Source organism: Perca flavescens, chromosome 5, assembly GCF_004354835.1.
Source record: "Perca flavescens isolate YP-PL-M2 chromosome 5, PFLA_1.0, whole genome shotgun sequence".
Taxonomy (NCBI): domain Eukaryota; kingdom Metazoa; phylum Chordata; class Actinopteri; order Perciformes; family Percidae; genus Perca; species Perca flavescens.
The window spans coordinates 1,994,802-2,011,711 of record NC_041335.1 but is presented as its reverse complement, the minus strand read 5'-3'; the positions used below and the strand labels follow the sequence as shown (position 1 = coordinate 2,011,711).

General features: G+C 39.7%; 1 protein-coding gene across 1 annotated transcript in view; it reads left to right on the top strand.

Annotated features, from left to right (window-relative positions):
- Positions 1 to 16,284, top strand: part of galnt9 (polypeptide N-acetylgalactosaminyltransferase 9) — a 127,924-nt gene extending 111,640 nt beyond the window's left edge. The window contains exons 7-11 of the mRNA XM_028579074.1: positions 674 to 859; positions 2,536 to 2,673; positions 5,166 to 5,261; positions 14,701 to 14,868; positions 15,423 to 16,284. Coding sequence (XP_028434875.1) covers positions 674 to 859; positions 2,536 to 2,673; positions 5,166 to 5,261; positions 14,701 to 14,868; positions 15,423 to 15,569 — 735 coding nt within the window. The 3' untranslated portion in view covers positions 15,570 to 16,284. The remainder of the gene's footprint in view (positions 1 to 673; positions 860 to 2,535; positions 2,674 to 5,165; positions 5,262 to 14,700; positions 14,869 to 15,422) is intronic.
- Positions 16,285 to 16,910: the final 626 nt, after the last annotated feature.

Below are 16,910 nucleotides of genomic sequence, written 5' to 3'. Positions count from 1 at the left end.
CTGACAGCTTGGCACTGTTGCTGTGTTCCAAGATCTCACTTTGTGGGTACATTATCATGATCAATAGGGAGAGTGAAAGTAAGAACCAAATTGTAATAAACCAGAATTTAAATAAATCCTTTAATCCCTTTGCTGCCTGATAGTCAGGTTGGTTTCTTTTTCAGGACTACGTTTTCAGCTTGATTACATGTCAAATGCACTTTACTGAGGAATAAACAGTCTCAATATATCTATAAAAAACTTTTTAAACCGCTCCTGCAACATAATCCACTTGTAAATCCTTATCAATGTTATTTTAAAGCCTTACATTTTGGACAAAATATGAAGACATTGCATTTGTTTTTGCTGGCCACATTTTTCATATCTTGGCCTGGGGAAGGTCGATGTTGAGTTGAAAAAGCTTGAGTCCAGGTGAAGTCATAAATCCTGAGTGTTAGACTTTTTTTTGACTTTGTGATGTTGAGTGTAAAGTTATCGGATTTGTGATTTAAGCTGATCCCACACTTTTGGAAAGCAATAGCTGTGAAGGAGTTTAATTACCACTGTACTCAGACAATGGAAATAAAGCACCCTTCATTTCCATTATGTTCATGCATATTTAAAAAGTAAAACATTCCTGTGTGACTCCACATTTTATTGAAACATGTACTCTCTCTTTCCTGCTGCTGTCTAGGTGTGGCAGTGTGGAGGGAGTATGGAAGTCCTGCCATGTGCCAGAGTGGCTCACATCGAGCGCACCAAGAAGCCCTACAACAATGACATAGATTATTACGCTAAGCGCAATGCCCTGCGGGCTGCCGAGGTGTGGATGGATGAATACAAATCCCACGTCTATATGGCCTGGAACATTCCCATGAATGTGAGTTTTTCTCCGTCTGAGATCACTCCCTTCCTTTAAACCCTGAGCTCCCTTTGCTCCCTCTCTTCCCTTCGCACTTGCTCATTCAGACATGCAGCCCGCCTGGGTCTCCGGAGACACTAATCAATAGAAATTCAAAATTCAGATTTCATCCCATTTGACCTTCACACTGGCAGCAGTGCAAAGGCAGAGAGAGGAAGCAGTGGAGTCTCACTCCAAACAGAGTGGATGAGATGAGCCTCGATGTCTAATCAGCTTATTTTCATACATAACAGTTTAGTTTAATTGCTTTGAAGAGTCTTTGCTACAAAATAATAAACAGTTACTTTCATTAACAAAGAGTTTAATATTGAATCCTAATTGCCTCTTCAGCCACACAGAATGAGATGATTGTCAGTAAAGGACATCAGTGAAGGCCTCTGAACGCTGCCCCGAAACAACATAACAAAACAATAAGCGGCGGTGTAGCAGTCACACACAGGTCTGGTAGGCTGCTGATGCCTGCATGTCGTCTAGAAATTTGGCACAAACATCATTACATGAGAACTCACTAAGTGCAGGTAGGAAGTACCAGCTGGGGAAATGCTGTAAATGTGTGAGTGTAGCATAGATGACATGTTGAGGAGGAGGTGGAGGGGGTGGGGGGGGCACATTTGACAAACTAGCCAATCAGGCCACATTCCTTCTGCAGTGTAATTACAAACACAGTGGCATGGCACGTTATTACCCCAGCTGTCCTGTGGCGCAGAGTTATTTTGTGTACAGTACAAAGACCTAACGCTACGATTATTCCATCTACCCCCCCTCCCTCTCTGCTTCTCTCTTACCCAACCTGCCCATACACACAATCACAGATTCTTGTTATTGTCTGAGGTACCCACTGAGAGCACAATTACTTTTGTGGGGGAAGGCTTTATGATTCACCATAGTGGCCAGCACCAAGTCCAAATACTAAAAAACATCTCACTGAAATTGAATGCATTTGTTAGTGTCAATTTACAAAAAAAAAGTGGACATTTCCATCTAGAATTCATTATTAACAAATGTTGAGAGTAAGTTCAGCGGCTGGCTGTAGACGAGAGGGAAACTGATGAGAAGGATTCGCCTGGAAACAGTGTCTGGTATTAAGACAACTGTGTGTGTGTATGTGTGTGTGTGTCTTTATATCAATTTCTATGGAAATCCATTGTCCTTTCATGCTGTATGCATGTAGTGTATATTTTCTATGGCTATACAGAGTGTCGGTTTAATTGCACATTTAAGCAGTGCACATACTGATATGGGTGTGTGTGTGTGTGTGTGTGTGTGTGTGTGTGTGTGTGTGTGTGTGTGTGTCTGTCATTCCTCTGTGCAATGCAGTGCAGCTATTAGGCATTCCCCTAATCAATCTGGGAAGCCACATCCATAAGGCAGGCAGGGCCGTGAGGGCTCATAATTAAGCAGCTGATTAGAATTTGCTCAGCACAGATCATGTCTAATGAAAGAACAATAAAGGTCCCATATGACAGGCGCATCTATCCATTGCTTAACTAAATGTTTGTTGTGTCCTCTCAGCACCTCAACACTCTTGCATCTTCCATTCCTCCAGCAGCTAGTATTCTCACTCGGTTCTTAAGTAAAGTGCCCGCTGGCTAAGATCTTTTTTTTCCTCTTTGTATTGTACCGTTTGTTGACAGAACCCTGGGGTTGATTTCGGGGATGTCTCTGAGCGCTTGGCCTTAAGGAAAAGGCTGCAATGTCGGAGTTTTCGCTGGTACCTTGAACACGTCTACCCAGAGATGCGGATCTACAACAACACCATCACATATGGCGAGGTGAGATACTTGCTAACAGGGTTATTGGAAAAACACGGCATGTTAATTTTGCTGTATCATCATTTGTAATTCTATTACAGAGCTGTGGTTTAAAGAGAATGCATATCCTGAGACAGCTAATTTGATTCCACAGATGATGAATCCAGAAAATGCGTTGGTGAGAATGTTATTAATTTATGAGCTGTGCATCATCAGGATATTTTCTGTGACTTCTGTTTCTTTTTGAGAAAGACATATGTCAGCAGCTCATTGATATCTGTTGTAATTTGTACAAAAATCCCTGGTGGTCAAACACAAACTGATATGTGCAGATAAACAGTCAAGCATCATCGCGGTGACAGGCTCATACCATAGCTCCACTTTAAAGCAAATAAATATGAGTTCACTGTAGCCGGTCTCAGGTACAGGTATCTCGTTGCTATAGCAATGCAGCCTCACCACACAGGATTAGATGCAATTTCCTCAAAATCATTTTTAATTAAACACTTATCAGTTTTCCATTCCAAGTTAATTGTTTTGGACTTGGCTGCACACTCAGCACAGTGGGGGAAGAAAACAGGATTATGACAGGTTAAAGAATTGAACACACTCCACAGTCAGACACTGAAACACGCCATTTTTCGTCATATCAATTTCAACAAAGGAAAACATTGGCAAATCAATATGTTCTGCAAATGCAATGTCAGAATACATCAAAATTAACTTTTAGATTCATCAGAGCTGTGTGAATTTGCTCGCCCATGGTTTCCCCTGCCGCCTGCTTTAGAGCTGGTACCCAGCTAATGGATTCCTCAGAGCGGCAGCCACTTAAGTGGCACTATTTTAGACCTGTCGACAAGCCTTGTGATGCCGCAGCCGCAGCCGCCGCCACAGAAGTGAATCTCATCTGTCACTGAGCATCAGCGCCGCGCTCGGCCATGCCGACCAGACTAGCCGAGTGGAACCTTCCCTGACAACAGCACATGATAGATATGTCACAACCTGGAAATGAAGCCGTATGCATTCAAATCACACAGAACCAAAGCTCATGCTCAATGCACACCACCATCTGGAGGCCTGGGGGAGAGGGAGAGACAGAAGTGGAACTGGTCACTGCATGATAATTTCCTGTCACGGCCAGGCCATCACTTTGAGATGATCTAAGACTGCTGTGTGAACAAGCCACAGTGGGTCTGATAGACAGGAGGTGGTGTAACATGCACACAGGAAGGAAAAGATGAGTCAGTTTCAAGGGAAATAAACAATTGATCTGCTTTCAGATTCAATTTTGTGGCAAGTGTAACCACAAAAGCTTTACCAGGAAGTACTTTTTGAGCAGTTCAGTTTTTGGGCAACATTTTTGTTATCTCCAACACCATAATATGCACTACAGTTTGCCTTACATAAGCTTCTTAAATTATACCTATATTTCCTACTTATTGACTCATCACCCATGTCATGGAATTGCTTTTTAACAAAAGAAAACCAATTGAGCGTATTTACCAAAATGCTGCACTCTTTATAAAATGATGATGGAGGTGAGGATCTCATCTGTCATCAGCTTCAGGGGTGTCAGTTAGTTAAAAACCTGCCTCATCCCATGTTAGGGAGTGGCTAACCCACAACCCCACATGTGTTGGAGTGGCCGGGTTGGCTCAGTGGGCAGGCTCACGTATACTTCAAGGCTTACACCTTGACGCAGAGGTCCAGGGTTCAAGTCTGACCTGTGACAATTTCCTGCATATCTTCCCCCCCCTTTCTCACCTAGCTGTCCTGTCAAATAAAGGTGGAAAAGCCCCAAAAAATTATCTTTAAAGAAAAAAAAGAAGTGTGCTGGACTATCACTTGGCTGGGCAATGACTTCCTAGAGCAGTGTTTCTTAAACTTTTTTCAATATTGTACCCCGTTTGAATTGCTTTTTTAAGCCAAGTACCCTCTGACCCGCGCAAAACATTTTTGGTAGAAAAAAAAGTCGATAGAAGAGGTAGAATACAGCGCCGGCAGCAATAGATTCACTAAACAAAAACCTTTTTCAAACAAAACATTTAAATGCTACATTTCAAATGTTTAGAATCCTTCACTTAATTCATTCATTATTATAGTATCATTATTTTAGGAATTATGCATGACATATTTTTAAATTAGCATTTTTGCAAAAAATTCACATACCCCCTGTAGTACTCCAAAGTACCCCCATTTGAGAAACACTGTCCTAGAGAATTGAGATAAAAACATGTTCATTACTCAGCTGCGGAGGTACTGGTAGGCTGTAGCTTCATACAGTCTTGAAGGGATATGAGAGTGATCAGGACAGTGGTCAAGACAAATTTCCAAAAATGTCAAACTGTTCATGTAAGTATTATTTCTAGAAAATAGCTTTTAATCCTGATGCCAATACACCTGCCACCTACCGAACTCAAACCTTCTGTCTCGTCTCTTCCTACGTGCTACCGTAGTCTCTTCTTTAAACAACCAAACATTCAGGCATCTGTACCTTCTGTGTTGTCTTTCAGGTGAGGAACAGCAAAGCTAGCGGCTACTGCCTGGACCAGGGCGCTGAGGACGACGACAAAGCCATCCTCTACCCCTGCCACGGCATGTCCTCCCAGGTCAGACCGGACTCATCAGCTGTTTGTGTGTCCATGTTCACTGCTGTGTTCATTCATTCAGCCATGTTTATCAGGCAATCAGTCAATAATGCAATTAGTTAAGCTGTCAGTCAGTCCATGTATTTTGTAGATTTTTACAAAATACAAGTGTTTAACTCATTCTTAGATTTATGAATCAACATATTATGCATTTTAACACTTGAAGACTCTCCTCAGGATGCTTGTGGTGTAATTACTCTCCTCTTTAAGACCCATAGAGGTTTAATACATTTTTGTTCAATAAGTGGTGGTAGCAACAGGCCTATAGAGAGAAATATGTTTGCCTGATTGCTTCTCATTTAACAGAACTATAGACTTCCCACACTTAAGCTTTTAAGTGAACAGTTAGGACACAACCAAGACCACTGAGGGCAAATTATAATATGATACCCCAAATCACCAAGTAGTTAAAATAAATTGTAAATACAGTGAATTATAAATCTACATTAAAGGGGCTGTACTCGAAATACTGAAAGGAAACAGCTGGATAACCACCACATGGCTCTTACAGACCGTTCCCTAATATGTGAAATACCTACATACAAAACAAAGAACAGAGAAACTGAGGTTACAACACACCCAGAGAGAGTGGGACTTCATTCTCTGCTCAGGACGCCATTACTCCACCATATCTTTACATATAGCAAATATTTGTTTGCTGCTATATTTAATGTTCTGAATATCGAGTACAGCCCCTTTAACTAAGAGGTCCCACCCTTTGTTTTAATAATCAACACAATTCTTTTTTGTCATCCCATTTTATCTTACAAGTTATTGTCATTTTTATTTTTTTTCCTTATTTTATTTTTATGTGACTAGTGCTCTTGATGCGACTGGTGCCTTATATTGCTGAGTTGACCCGTTCTCTCATTCAATACATTCCATTGTACAGTTGACCCTGTGTTAACCACACATGACCAATGGTGTAAAAACTGAAAACTGATCCATATCACTGTTGACATTCTTAAAAACCTAGATCATTTCATGTTATAAAGCTCAATGCTCCTACTGCAGCCCAGGGGATGGTTCTTCATTCACCAAATGATTAATGTTTATATATGTATAGTAATCCATGTACAGCAGCCACATTGAATCATATAACATCTGCCTTTTTCATTCAAAGGGAACATGACACGGCTGCCTCTTGCCTCCTGTCTTGTTTACCTACTGCAGAACCGATAAAGATTCAAAACAGATTTAGGGTTTTATAGTTAATGAATGAAATGAGACTGGAAGCACTTTAAGCCAACATGCTCAGTTACAGCAGTTTTGACATATACTCTATATCTGCATTTAGTTAAATATGTGTTTAAATATTCAGTGTTAGGCACAGAGGATCACATAAACAGGTATAGGACATATTGCTAAAAATGTATTACAAATATTACTTGGGGAATAATAAGTCAAGTAAGCCACGACATTTCTCTCAATCATAATCAATGAGGTCTCGAGTTGGAGCCAACACACAGATTGTGTCAGTACAAACTAACTGCCAAAGGAAGTTCTTTTGTGAACTCTGTCTTCATGCTCTTTTTTATTCTTTAATCTATCCTTTAAATGTCATGCTGCAACACAGTGTGGGCGATAACAATTTTCACATCTTTACATAAAATGATGCTACTCCAAAAACACTTTGTCATAATTGCAACCCACTTAAATCCTCACACCTCATTGTCTCTCCTCTCCCCCCATCCCCACCTCCCCCCGCAGTTTCTACAGTTCTTACAATTCAGGATGTTTATGTTTTTAAATATGTACTTTTATATACAAGATGCAATTTAAAGAAGGAAATCGTCCACATAATTTCAAACCAATTTCACTAATTTATTCTTATTCAACCAGTCATGTAATCTTCATCTCCCCAACATCTCACAAGCAGAAGTTCATTTTGAATCCCATACAGGGGTCCTTACTTATGCAACTCATTTTCTCATTCAGTCAGAATTACATCGTACTTAAAGTCTTGCAGAGCATATTTTCAAAACACTTCCATTTCTGTTTAAAAGATGTTTTTTTATGACACAAGATATGTTTTGACTGTGTTTCATAATCTTTAGGTAGAAGTAATCAATAAGTATATTTATGTGTTTATTTTCATCTCTCAGCACATTCATTTTTCATTTGTTTCATTTTAACCTGTGCAAAAAATGAACTATTTGAAGACAAAAGAATCTCCAGTAATATTTATAATTTAATTCAAATAACTTTCACAACAGCTGACAGGAAGACTAATGTATTTTGTCCTTTTGATAAAACAAAATTGGAGAAACACGTGGAACTAGTCACGGACATATTGCTTTAAAACGTAGAGAACCATAAAACCCAAATTACACAGTATATACTTTGCAGTATATCTTACTGGACATCTGTATTGATGTCAAATAATAGTAAAATAATTACATGATAAGGCTGTTGGGAGTTTGGTATTACAGTGAAACAAATATGCATGCTGCTTCATGATTAGTTCAAATGTGTTTAAATGTTTTCACTGGCTTAATGATGTCAGTAGGTTGTGTATGCTGGATTTGGGAAAAGGTGCAACAGACAGTGTTGTGACTGTACTACCATACAAAGTACAATTGCGCATCACCAACAGCTCTATCTGAGCTGCTCAGTAAACACAGGAAAACTGGGCCACTCCCAAGTGAGATTGCATGTAGTTGTGTATGTAGTGTAGGTGAATATGCAGGCAGATGCTGCAGAAAAAAAAGAACGTGTGCTCAGAATAACCTTTACTTAAATATATAAAAACCAGGACAAATGGCACTGGGTGGGTGGGAGGTTGTTGTCCTGTTTTTGGGCTGTGAAACAAAGCGCTATTCCTGCACATCATGCAAATGCTATTCATGCATAATCTTTCGACCATTTGCTACCTTCCCTGACTGCTTCTAGAGTCACATGTTCATTATCTGTCACGGAGCGGAGTATTATAAGGAGGCCAGCAGCAGCATCTCCTCTTCTCTTGTACAGAGAGCTCAGTGGGGTCCAGTAATGTAAAGCCTCACTGACTCTTTTAATCGTAAACCTCAGGAGAAATAAACAAATGAAGATGAATTTTGTGTCTTTGTATCATTACATTACAGTGACGACCAACATTACTGTAAGCGGGGCTGAATTCGATTTGGTGGAACGCTGTGCTTTTGCATTCCTTTTTTTTTTTAAACCATTGCTCCATTTACTTATGACTAAATATAATTGGCCAGAATAGTTCTTCATTGTGCTTCTGAGAAATGAGTCTCTCTCTGTCGGCTCTCCCAGTGGAAATTTCCATCATGGATAATGCCTCACCTTTGTTCAATAATGTAATGCATTGAAAGCACGGTGGAAGGGCTACAAAGCCTGCACAGTGCGCTCACACACACACACACACACACACACACACACACACACAAAACAGTAGTCTGTTAAAGTAAATAATGCATCTTTTTCCATAGATTTTCTGTTAATGAGATTTGAGTGGGGCTCTTGACTTTGTCTGTTGGCTATTAATATTCAAGGTGACTACTCTTATTATATATTATTATATTAAATACACTCTCCGCCAGTTACATCACTGGTCTCATATCTCTGTAACTACTGTGCCAGCTGTATGATGTCAACCCACAGCACCACAGATCTGCAACCAGAGGCAGACCATAGAAATAAAAGCTGTAAAAGAATGTTTGGTCAATCCAAAGCCATTTCAGCGTGCGTCACTTCAACTGCATTACACATCGCTAACGAACACAGCACATCATAATTGATTTGACAGAAGCGTTTGCATTATAAAGCATTTTAACAATAAATCAGAAGCAGCAATATTAATAAAGCAATATTATAAGAGTTTAAAAGGAGGCTGTGACAGGATTTAGGAGCCCCGTTAATCCGTGTTTCCCGCATAAACAGGCAGAATAGCGCCAAGTCTAATGTGTTGAGAGGTGATTTTCAAACACTGCTGATGGCAATTTCAGCTGAAAGCCTAAGGAGGTTCCTTGTTTAAGACTTGTTAGTGAACACATACTGTATATATACAGCATATATGTGTATATACATATATTTATTTCTATATTTATATATATATATATATATTATATATATATATATATATATATATATATATATATATATATATATATATATATATATATATATATATATATAATATTTTTTTTTTTTTTTTTTAAATAAAGAGACACCAAATAAGAATGAAACAGTAATACAATGTAGTATTTGAGAGAAACAGTGAACAGGTAAAAGAGCAAAGATACCAACATGTCCAGTTATAAAGAAATGTAGAAAAAAGACCTGCCTTTACTAAAGTAAACTTACTGTTTTTCATAAAATAATGGAGGTTGGAAGCAATGGAAACACCACATTGATTTGTATTTATAGATGATGCAGGTGCATGGCAAGAGAGGACATTCAACGTGATGATGAAAACTTGCGGCATGATGCTGGAGAGAGGCCAATTAGTCACACTATTCTTTGTTACTATTACGTACCTTTAGTTTGTAACTTTTTTTCCAGTAAATTACTACAGACAAAATAAAAGTATATATCTATTGAAGCAAACAACTGATTTTAATACCTTCTTGTTTACATAAAAAAAAACTGGTATGATATAAAATAAAACATTTCATGTGAAAGGATTTCTTTAAAGAAAATATTGATTAGTGTGAAGTCACTTAAATTGTTCAAACTGTAAAGATGAAGATTTTGTTTGTGTATTGGTGTTTTTACTCTCAGTGTGTTCTGAGTGTGTGTGTGTGTGTGTGTGTGTGTGTGTGTGTGTGTTATCTCAGTGAGGATTGTTGTGAATGTTTGGCTGCACTGAGCCCGTTTTAAGACGTGTGTGAAGCGTTGTGTTGTTAGGAATGAGTTTAGCAGGTGATGTGAACTGTTTAGCTCAGGTGACTGTTGGTAGTGCAGACTGTGGTTAGAGTTTTGCACATGTGGCTTTGGTTGTGACCACTGTCGTTTAGCAATAAAAAAAAAAAAAATCTCGTCCACACAAGCAAGGTTTAAAAAAAACATGTAAAAATACGCTATCAAGTGCTGTCAAGAGCACACCAAACCAACAGGTGGCGAAACAACCCTAACCGTTAAGCCATGTTGGCCAATCAGAAGCCTGAAGTTCCCGTAGAGGTCCAACTGGGTCTCGTCCGTCTGGCACAAAACCGGCGACGATGGCGACGAGTTCTGTGTCGTGGGAGTGTAGTCATAAGCAGTGACTTGTGGAGTATTGCATTCTGACGCCTCTGTTCCGCAATATAATGGGAGAACTGTGTGCATGTATCTGTATGTATGTAACAAGCCCTGTCAGCACAGTTATTAGCAGCAATATCTTAGCTATGTCCGCCATTGCCGAGATTCGTCTCATGTAAACAAAGGTGATAGCGGCTCACAATCTGACGTCAAACAAAGTAGACAACAGTACGCCCTCTGACGTCAGAAGCCAAAATCACCGTTTTCACTGGCTACACGACACCAATGCAACCAGAGTTTCTAAAATTTGTCACCCTGGCAGGAGTTTTCAAAAAGGTTCGGTTTCAGTGACCTGATACTGATACAAACAGCCTAACCGAAAAAGCTGTGGTTTTGAAAATACCTGTTTGTGTGGCCAGGCCTTATTTAAAGGACAATGCACACTGCTTTACTCACTAACTGCTTTATTTATTTATTTATTTATTTTTTACATTTTAAGCATTATTCCATTATAGCTGTACTTTTGCATCAAGTATTTAGTTTGCTGTTCACCAAAAAGTGTACCTATTCTCAATGCAATATGCATGACCCAATTTTCACATTTTAACAATAACTTCTTGCGCTGTTTGCTGCCGCCACGAAAATAGGGCCCTCAGACTGAAAAGGAATGGTTTGCTCCCACAAGGAATCCCAGCTATGTGTAGTGCACTTGGGTGTGCATGGTGCTGATGGACGCCCTGTGCACTGCTTATGCTGTGAGGCCTCTTAAGTCTCCTCTTTAGAGGTTTGTGCAGAGGTTGGGAGCTAACTTAGATTCCCATGGTAGACCATGGCCTCATATGGAGAGGACATGTGCTAGGTCCAGGGTTGAGGCCCCAAGCCAAGCCCTTCTTAAGATGTTTGTTATAATCTGTAGCAAACACTTACTCATAACTTCCTGGTGGAGCAAGGTACAGGAAAGATAGAAATGTGGAGATTACAACCCAATACAATGTACAAACGCTCACATTGTGTATTGACATTGTCACAGTGTTGCACCCTTAATGTCATAATTTAGAAACTGATTAGCTTGACCTCCAGAAAGTGGCTGCAGAACTTTTAGGATTGCAGGAAGGCAATGGAGCGTCTAATGTTGCTGCATGAGGCACAGGTTAATTGGCTTGGCAGAATCATTTCCTTGTGCTAATTATTTGTTATGGTCCCATTTTAAATGTATTAGCGTATAAAAGGCTGCCAGACTGAGCTGCAAACAGGTATTAGTGGGGATTATATGGGTTTTTTCTTGCACCCAGTCATAGTTTACACCATGATAAATCTGCTTAGAGCGTTATAACCTCGAAAGACCCAAGACAGCAATTCAAAATTCCATGAAGAATTCTCCATCAAACTGTCTCTAATAATGACCTTTAGGCTGCCACCTGGAGAAAAATAGCACAAGTTTACAGCGTTTGGTCTCGCATTAGACTGAGTTTGAAATATGTTTCTGTAATTGTCTGACATACCTTAATCCAAAGAATTATTCTTATCAGCATCCTTATAAACAACCCAACTAGTTCCAGTGAGCTTTGAGTGACACACAAAGTGGTGCTTCATTGTTTTCCTATTTGTTCCAAGTGGCTCTTTAGTAGATGGTAGTCGGCGTAGAAATGTACTGCTGTGGATGGGAGCAGCATTGGCTGCAGCAAGACGGACCACCTAAAAAAATCCATATCTGTTTAAGTGTACGTAAGAGTTAATGCCTGACGAGTTGTCCATTATCAGGAACTAATGGACGATGGTGATGCCAGAATTACCATTAATTATATGATTAGGGACACCTCAAAGGGCATTAACCCACTTATACCATGGTCACTTGCCAAATACAATTTTCTTAAGACCATTCATTTATATTTTAATGCATTTTAAAATCAAAGTCTAAAGTTTTTTTAAAACAATAACTTTTTTTCCCTGGTAAAAACTGAGGGTTTGACTAATACCTGGAACAATCATTCCCATCCCATGAGGTTTTTATGCAATGCAAATGTGGTTTACTGCTCCAGTAAATAGAACGGACCTTAGATACGACTCTCCACGCTTGGCAACGGGAGATATTTTTAGTCCACTCAACCCATAGAACCCTTTGGCTCAGACAGCGACGAGCCAGAAAGCTAACGTTATGCTAGCAAGATGAGCCTGAAGTCAGTGGCGAGTTGAACAGTGAATGGGATGAGAGTTGATCGCTGTGAAACAAAGTACCACAAGATCAGAGGGGTAGTGTAACTTACTTACTGTGTGTTAGCGCCATCCTGTGGTGTTCAGAGGACGAGGCCCTGAAGGATCACACTCACTGTTAGAAATAACATTTTCACATTTCCTGTTTCATTTAATGTACAGTAGCGCATTAATTTAGAACGGTAAACGGTCAGTTTCACCAGAACTCCTTATAAGGTGTCCTACATCACTTTGTAATGGACACCCTGCAGCAATTCAGAATTGATTACAAACCCAGACCTTGATATAAATTCAGAATATTGGCACCGCATTACCTTGCTGTCAAACAGTTAAGGCAAGGTAAAGCGGTGAAATATTCTAAATATAAAGCACACTTAATAAGAAGGGTACCTCATACAGCCCCACTTCAAAAGATCCAAACTATCCTTTTAAAGATGTTTTCGGAAAAAACAACAAATTGTGACAGAAATGTATATAGCATGTGTTTGTTTGCATCAATAAAGCATTGGAAGACACATTGTTCTTAAGTCAGGTTTTCAGCAGTCTGAATTCAGAGGCATTGTGTTACATTGATTCTTCCAGGACTGTGGGTGACATAGCATAGCTCCCTACCCTGTGCTTCAGTAAAAGACAGTGTGTCATGTATGCGTGTTCCCCTCAAAGCAGGGCTGCTGTCGCACTGAAGACCTCCCTATCTTTGGCATCTCATTTTTCAGAGAGGATCACTCCCATAAATAATAAATGCTATCTCTACTGTATCCTTACGTAATAGATACTTATCATCACAGAGCTTTTCATGTGAAGGATTAATCAGTCAGGGATCAGGGATTCTACAAAACCATATGTTATAAAGAAACAGTCTAACATTTTCAAATATAGGAAGTTTACCAGTCTAAAGATAAAATGTTATGGCAAAATAACTACATTTTTGGTTAAAAAGACCTGTTTCTGACTTTTTGACATATTTTACCATATAAAAAAAGCTAACACTACATTTACTTCACCTATTGAAGGTCCCATGGTCCTCTCACTTTATGAGGTTTATTAACATTAATATGAGTTCCCCCCAGCCTGCCTATGGTCCCCCAGTGGCTAGAAATGGTGATAGGTGTAAACCGAGCCCCCACCCTCCACCTTGACCCCCTCTCCTCCTCTCCTCCTCAATAGCTACAGACACAGAAATGGCACATAGTAAGGAAAGCTCATTGTAGGACTGGCTCTAGTGGCTGTAATTCTGCACCAAGGCTGAATTATGGGAAAGAGACTTCAGATACAGTATTAGGGAACCACTAAGGTCTATATAATAGCATCCGAAGAGCACCATGTCATGGGACCTTTAATATTTCGCCACCTGTAATGATGGTATGTGGAGGTAGTAGCTAAATCCTGTCACAATGGAAAACAAACATCAGCTAAACCTGCTAAGGATGATTAGCTTAGCAGATCTCAGTAGCTGCTGCTATCTTAGCTTTGGATGCTAGTGGAATTCATGTGGTATTCTACAGTTGAGCTGTCTTTAACTAACATGTAAATGTTATACATATAAATAGAAAGTAAGGCTATATTGATTTCTATATAAATACTTATAGTAGACGCACTGTATGGACAGAGACCTAGCAAAACAGAGATACATTTAATTCCTAAAATAAGGGCTGTAAATAATCTAAATAAAATTTATTTTCTTGAACAAACTGTTGAAATGGCCAAGGAAGCTGAAAGACCAGTTTGAACTGCCATTTTACATTCTGCCAGGATTATCCAAAGGCAGAGTGCAGTATCAACATTTTCCATAGGTTCTATGCCAACTATCCTTTGTGTAAAATAAGCTACTTAAAAAGGCAGAAAATTAAAGAATAATAACTTTTCTATCCGGCGTGCAGACTGCCAACCAGTCTGACAACTTTAAACCCTGCTGCTGCTGACTGAGGCAAAAAGTCAAGTGTCTGTTTTTTGAAGCTGTGATTGCTGCTACAGTGTAATACATTGGGTTTTCTCTGTGTTGCAGCTTGCCCGCTACGCTAACGAGGGGCTTCTCCAGCTAGGACCCCTGGGGTCGACCACCTTCCTGCCTGACACAAAATGCCTTGTTGATGATGGCAGAGGACGCACTCCTAGACTTAAAAAATGTGACACTGTTTCAAGGAAGTCCCAGAGGCTTTGGGATTTTACACAGGTAAAAAGAAAATACATTTTGACACGGATCTTCACCAGTGCATCATTTTAGACAATGCAATGAAGGGTAAAACAAGCCATATGCTACTGAATACCTAATATCTGAAACCATAAGAACATGCATTCGAATATGGGAGTTATTATATATATATATTAAATATAGGGCTGGCAGTAGCTCAGTCCGTAGGAACTTGGGTTGGGAACCAGAGGGTCACTGGTTCAAGTCCCCGTACAGACCAAGGTACAGAGTGTGGATTGGTAGCTGGATATATAACCTCCTGGGCACTGCCAGGTGCCCTTGAGCAAGGCACCATACCCCCCCCAACCACTTAGGGTGCTAGTCCAGCACTGGCAGCCACTCTGACATCTCTCCATTTGTGCATGAATAGGTCCTGAGCATGTCTGTGTGTATTTCAGGCCTGTGTGTAGTGATTTCTAACAAAGTGTGTAAATTGTAATTCCCCCACTGGGGATCAATTAACAGTATAAATTATTATTCTATTAATAAGGTCTTTGTACAGATTTGGCCATATTTTCATGTTTTCTTTCTTGCAGAATGGCCCAATCATCAGCAGGGACACCGGTCGATGTTTGGAGGTAGAAATGTCCAAAGATGCTAACTTTGGCCTTCGCCTGGTGGTCCAGAGATGCTCTGGTCAGAAATGGATGATACGAAACTGGATTAAGCATCCAAGGCATTAAAGCTAGAGAGAAAAAAATCTCTGAGACAGTTTGGGCAGTGTTTCAAATCGCAGTTGGATCTCAAACTGTGAACAGTTCAGAAAGGAGCAGAAACTGGTGGTGCTAGTGTGTGCTATTTCACACTACAGACTGCACAGCACACCTAGCTTCCCTCAGGCCACAGAACTTTCCAACACCGAGTATTAAAGAAGAATCTGATCAATTCATGTGTTCCACTGAGCTGCACGTTCACAGAGACCTTACGGCAGTCAGAAATGGCCCACATTTCTGACATTCAGCTACATAGAACAGCGTAACGAGACATCTGCGTGTAGCCCCTGAAGTTGGTTCAAGATCCTAGTAATTCTTTTGTTTCTACTGTAAAACTATCAGATTTGTGGAGATGAGAAAGAGTGTGTGAGTGTTCTGAGTGCATCTGAGCTAATCAAAATATATGATTGGGTCAGTTGCCACATCAAAGTAATTATTTTGGGCTGCGATTTGGAAAAATTGCTTTGGATATATTGTGCTGCACTGGCAAGACATGTAATAGGCTGCAAAGGGGCTGCCCATCATCTGACCGGGAGGCATTTCACCTGCTACTGTGTCACCACACAGACTACAGTTCTTTCTTTCTTTGGACTGTATTGCTCACTGAGGACAGGAGCAATCATGTGCCTTTTTTCTCATTTTTCTGTCTAATCTGACCAGGGAATGTCAGTCCCAAAAGCATGTACAAAATTATTTGGAAATTATTAATATATAAAACAATGTATAAAATAGTCTAATGATAGTAATATATTGTAAAAAGTGAAACATTGATATCCATCCTCTGATAACAGTTAGGATAATAAAATCATTTTTATGATGAGCAACCTCTCCGCCTTTCTCTTTCCAAGCGTTTGTATAACATCTGTTGTCAATTCAAAGAGTCAGCATCAACTTTTGCTCCCTGACTGAACTTGGCTGGCTGCGTGTTACATAAAAACTAGGCATTTTCTTTTGTTCTATTTTAATTGCTCCAGCACAGCACAATTGCTTGTCTTTTGTTGTGCATGCAGTCACAGCCACCTTGTACCTCCATCAGGTTTCTGGCCCTGTGTACTGTAATTGTTCCAACACGCCCAAAGATTATCAGGTCTTCAGAAAGTAATGAAAGCTTTCCAATTATTCAACTCCAAAAGAATCTTCTTTACTTACCTAAATTTTTTCTTATGCCCAGCCAAAAATGTGGCAATTTAGAAACAATGTTTTGAAAGTGTCTTTTGACATGCTTTTAACTTCAATATCAAAACATGACGCCCACAATCTTTTTATAGTTACAGTATGTAATTCACCACTTTTGACATACATTATAATACA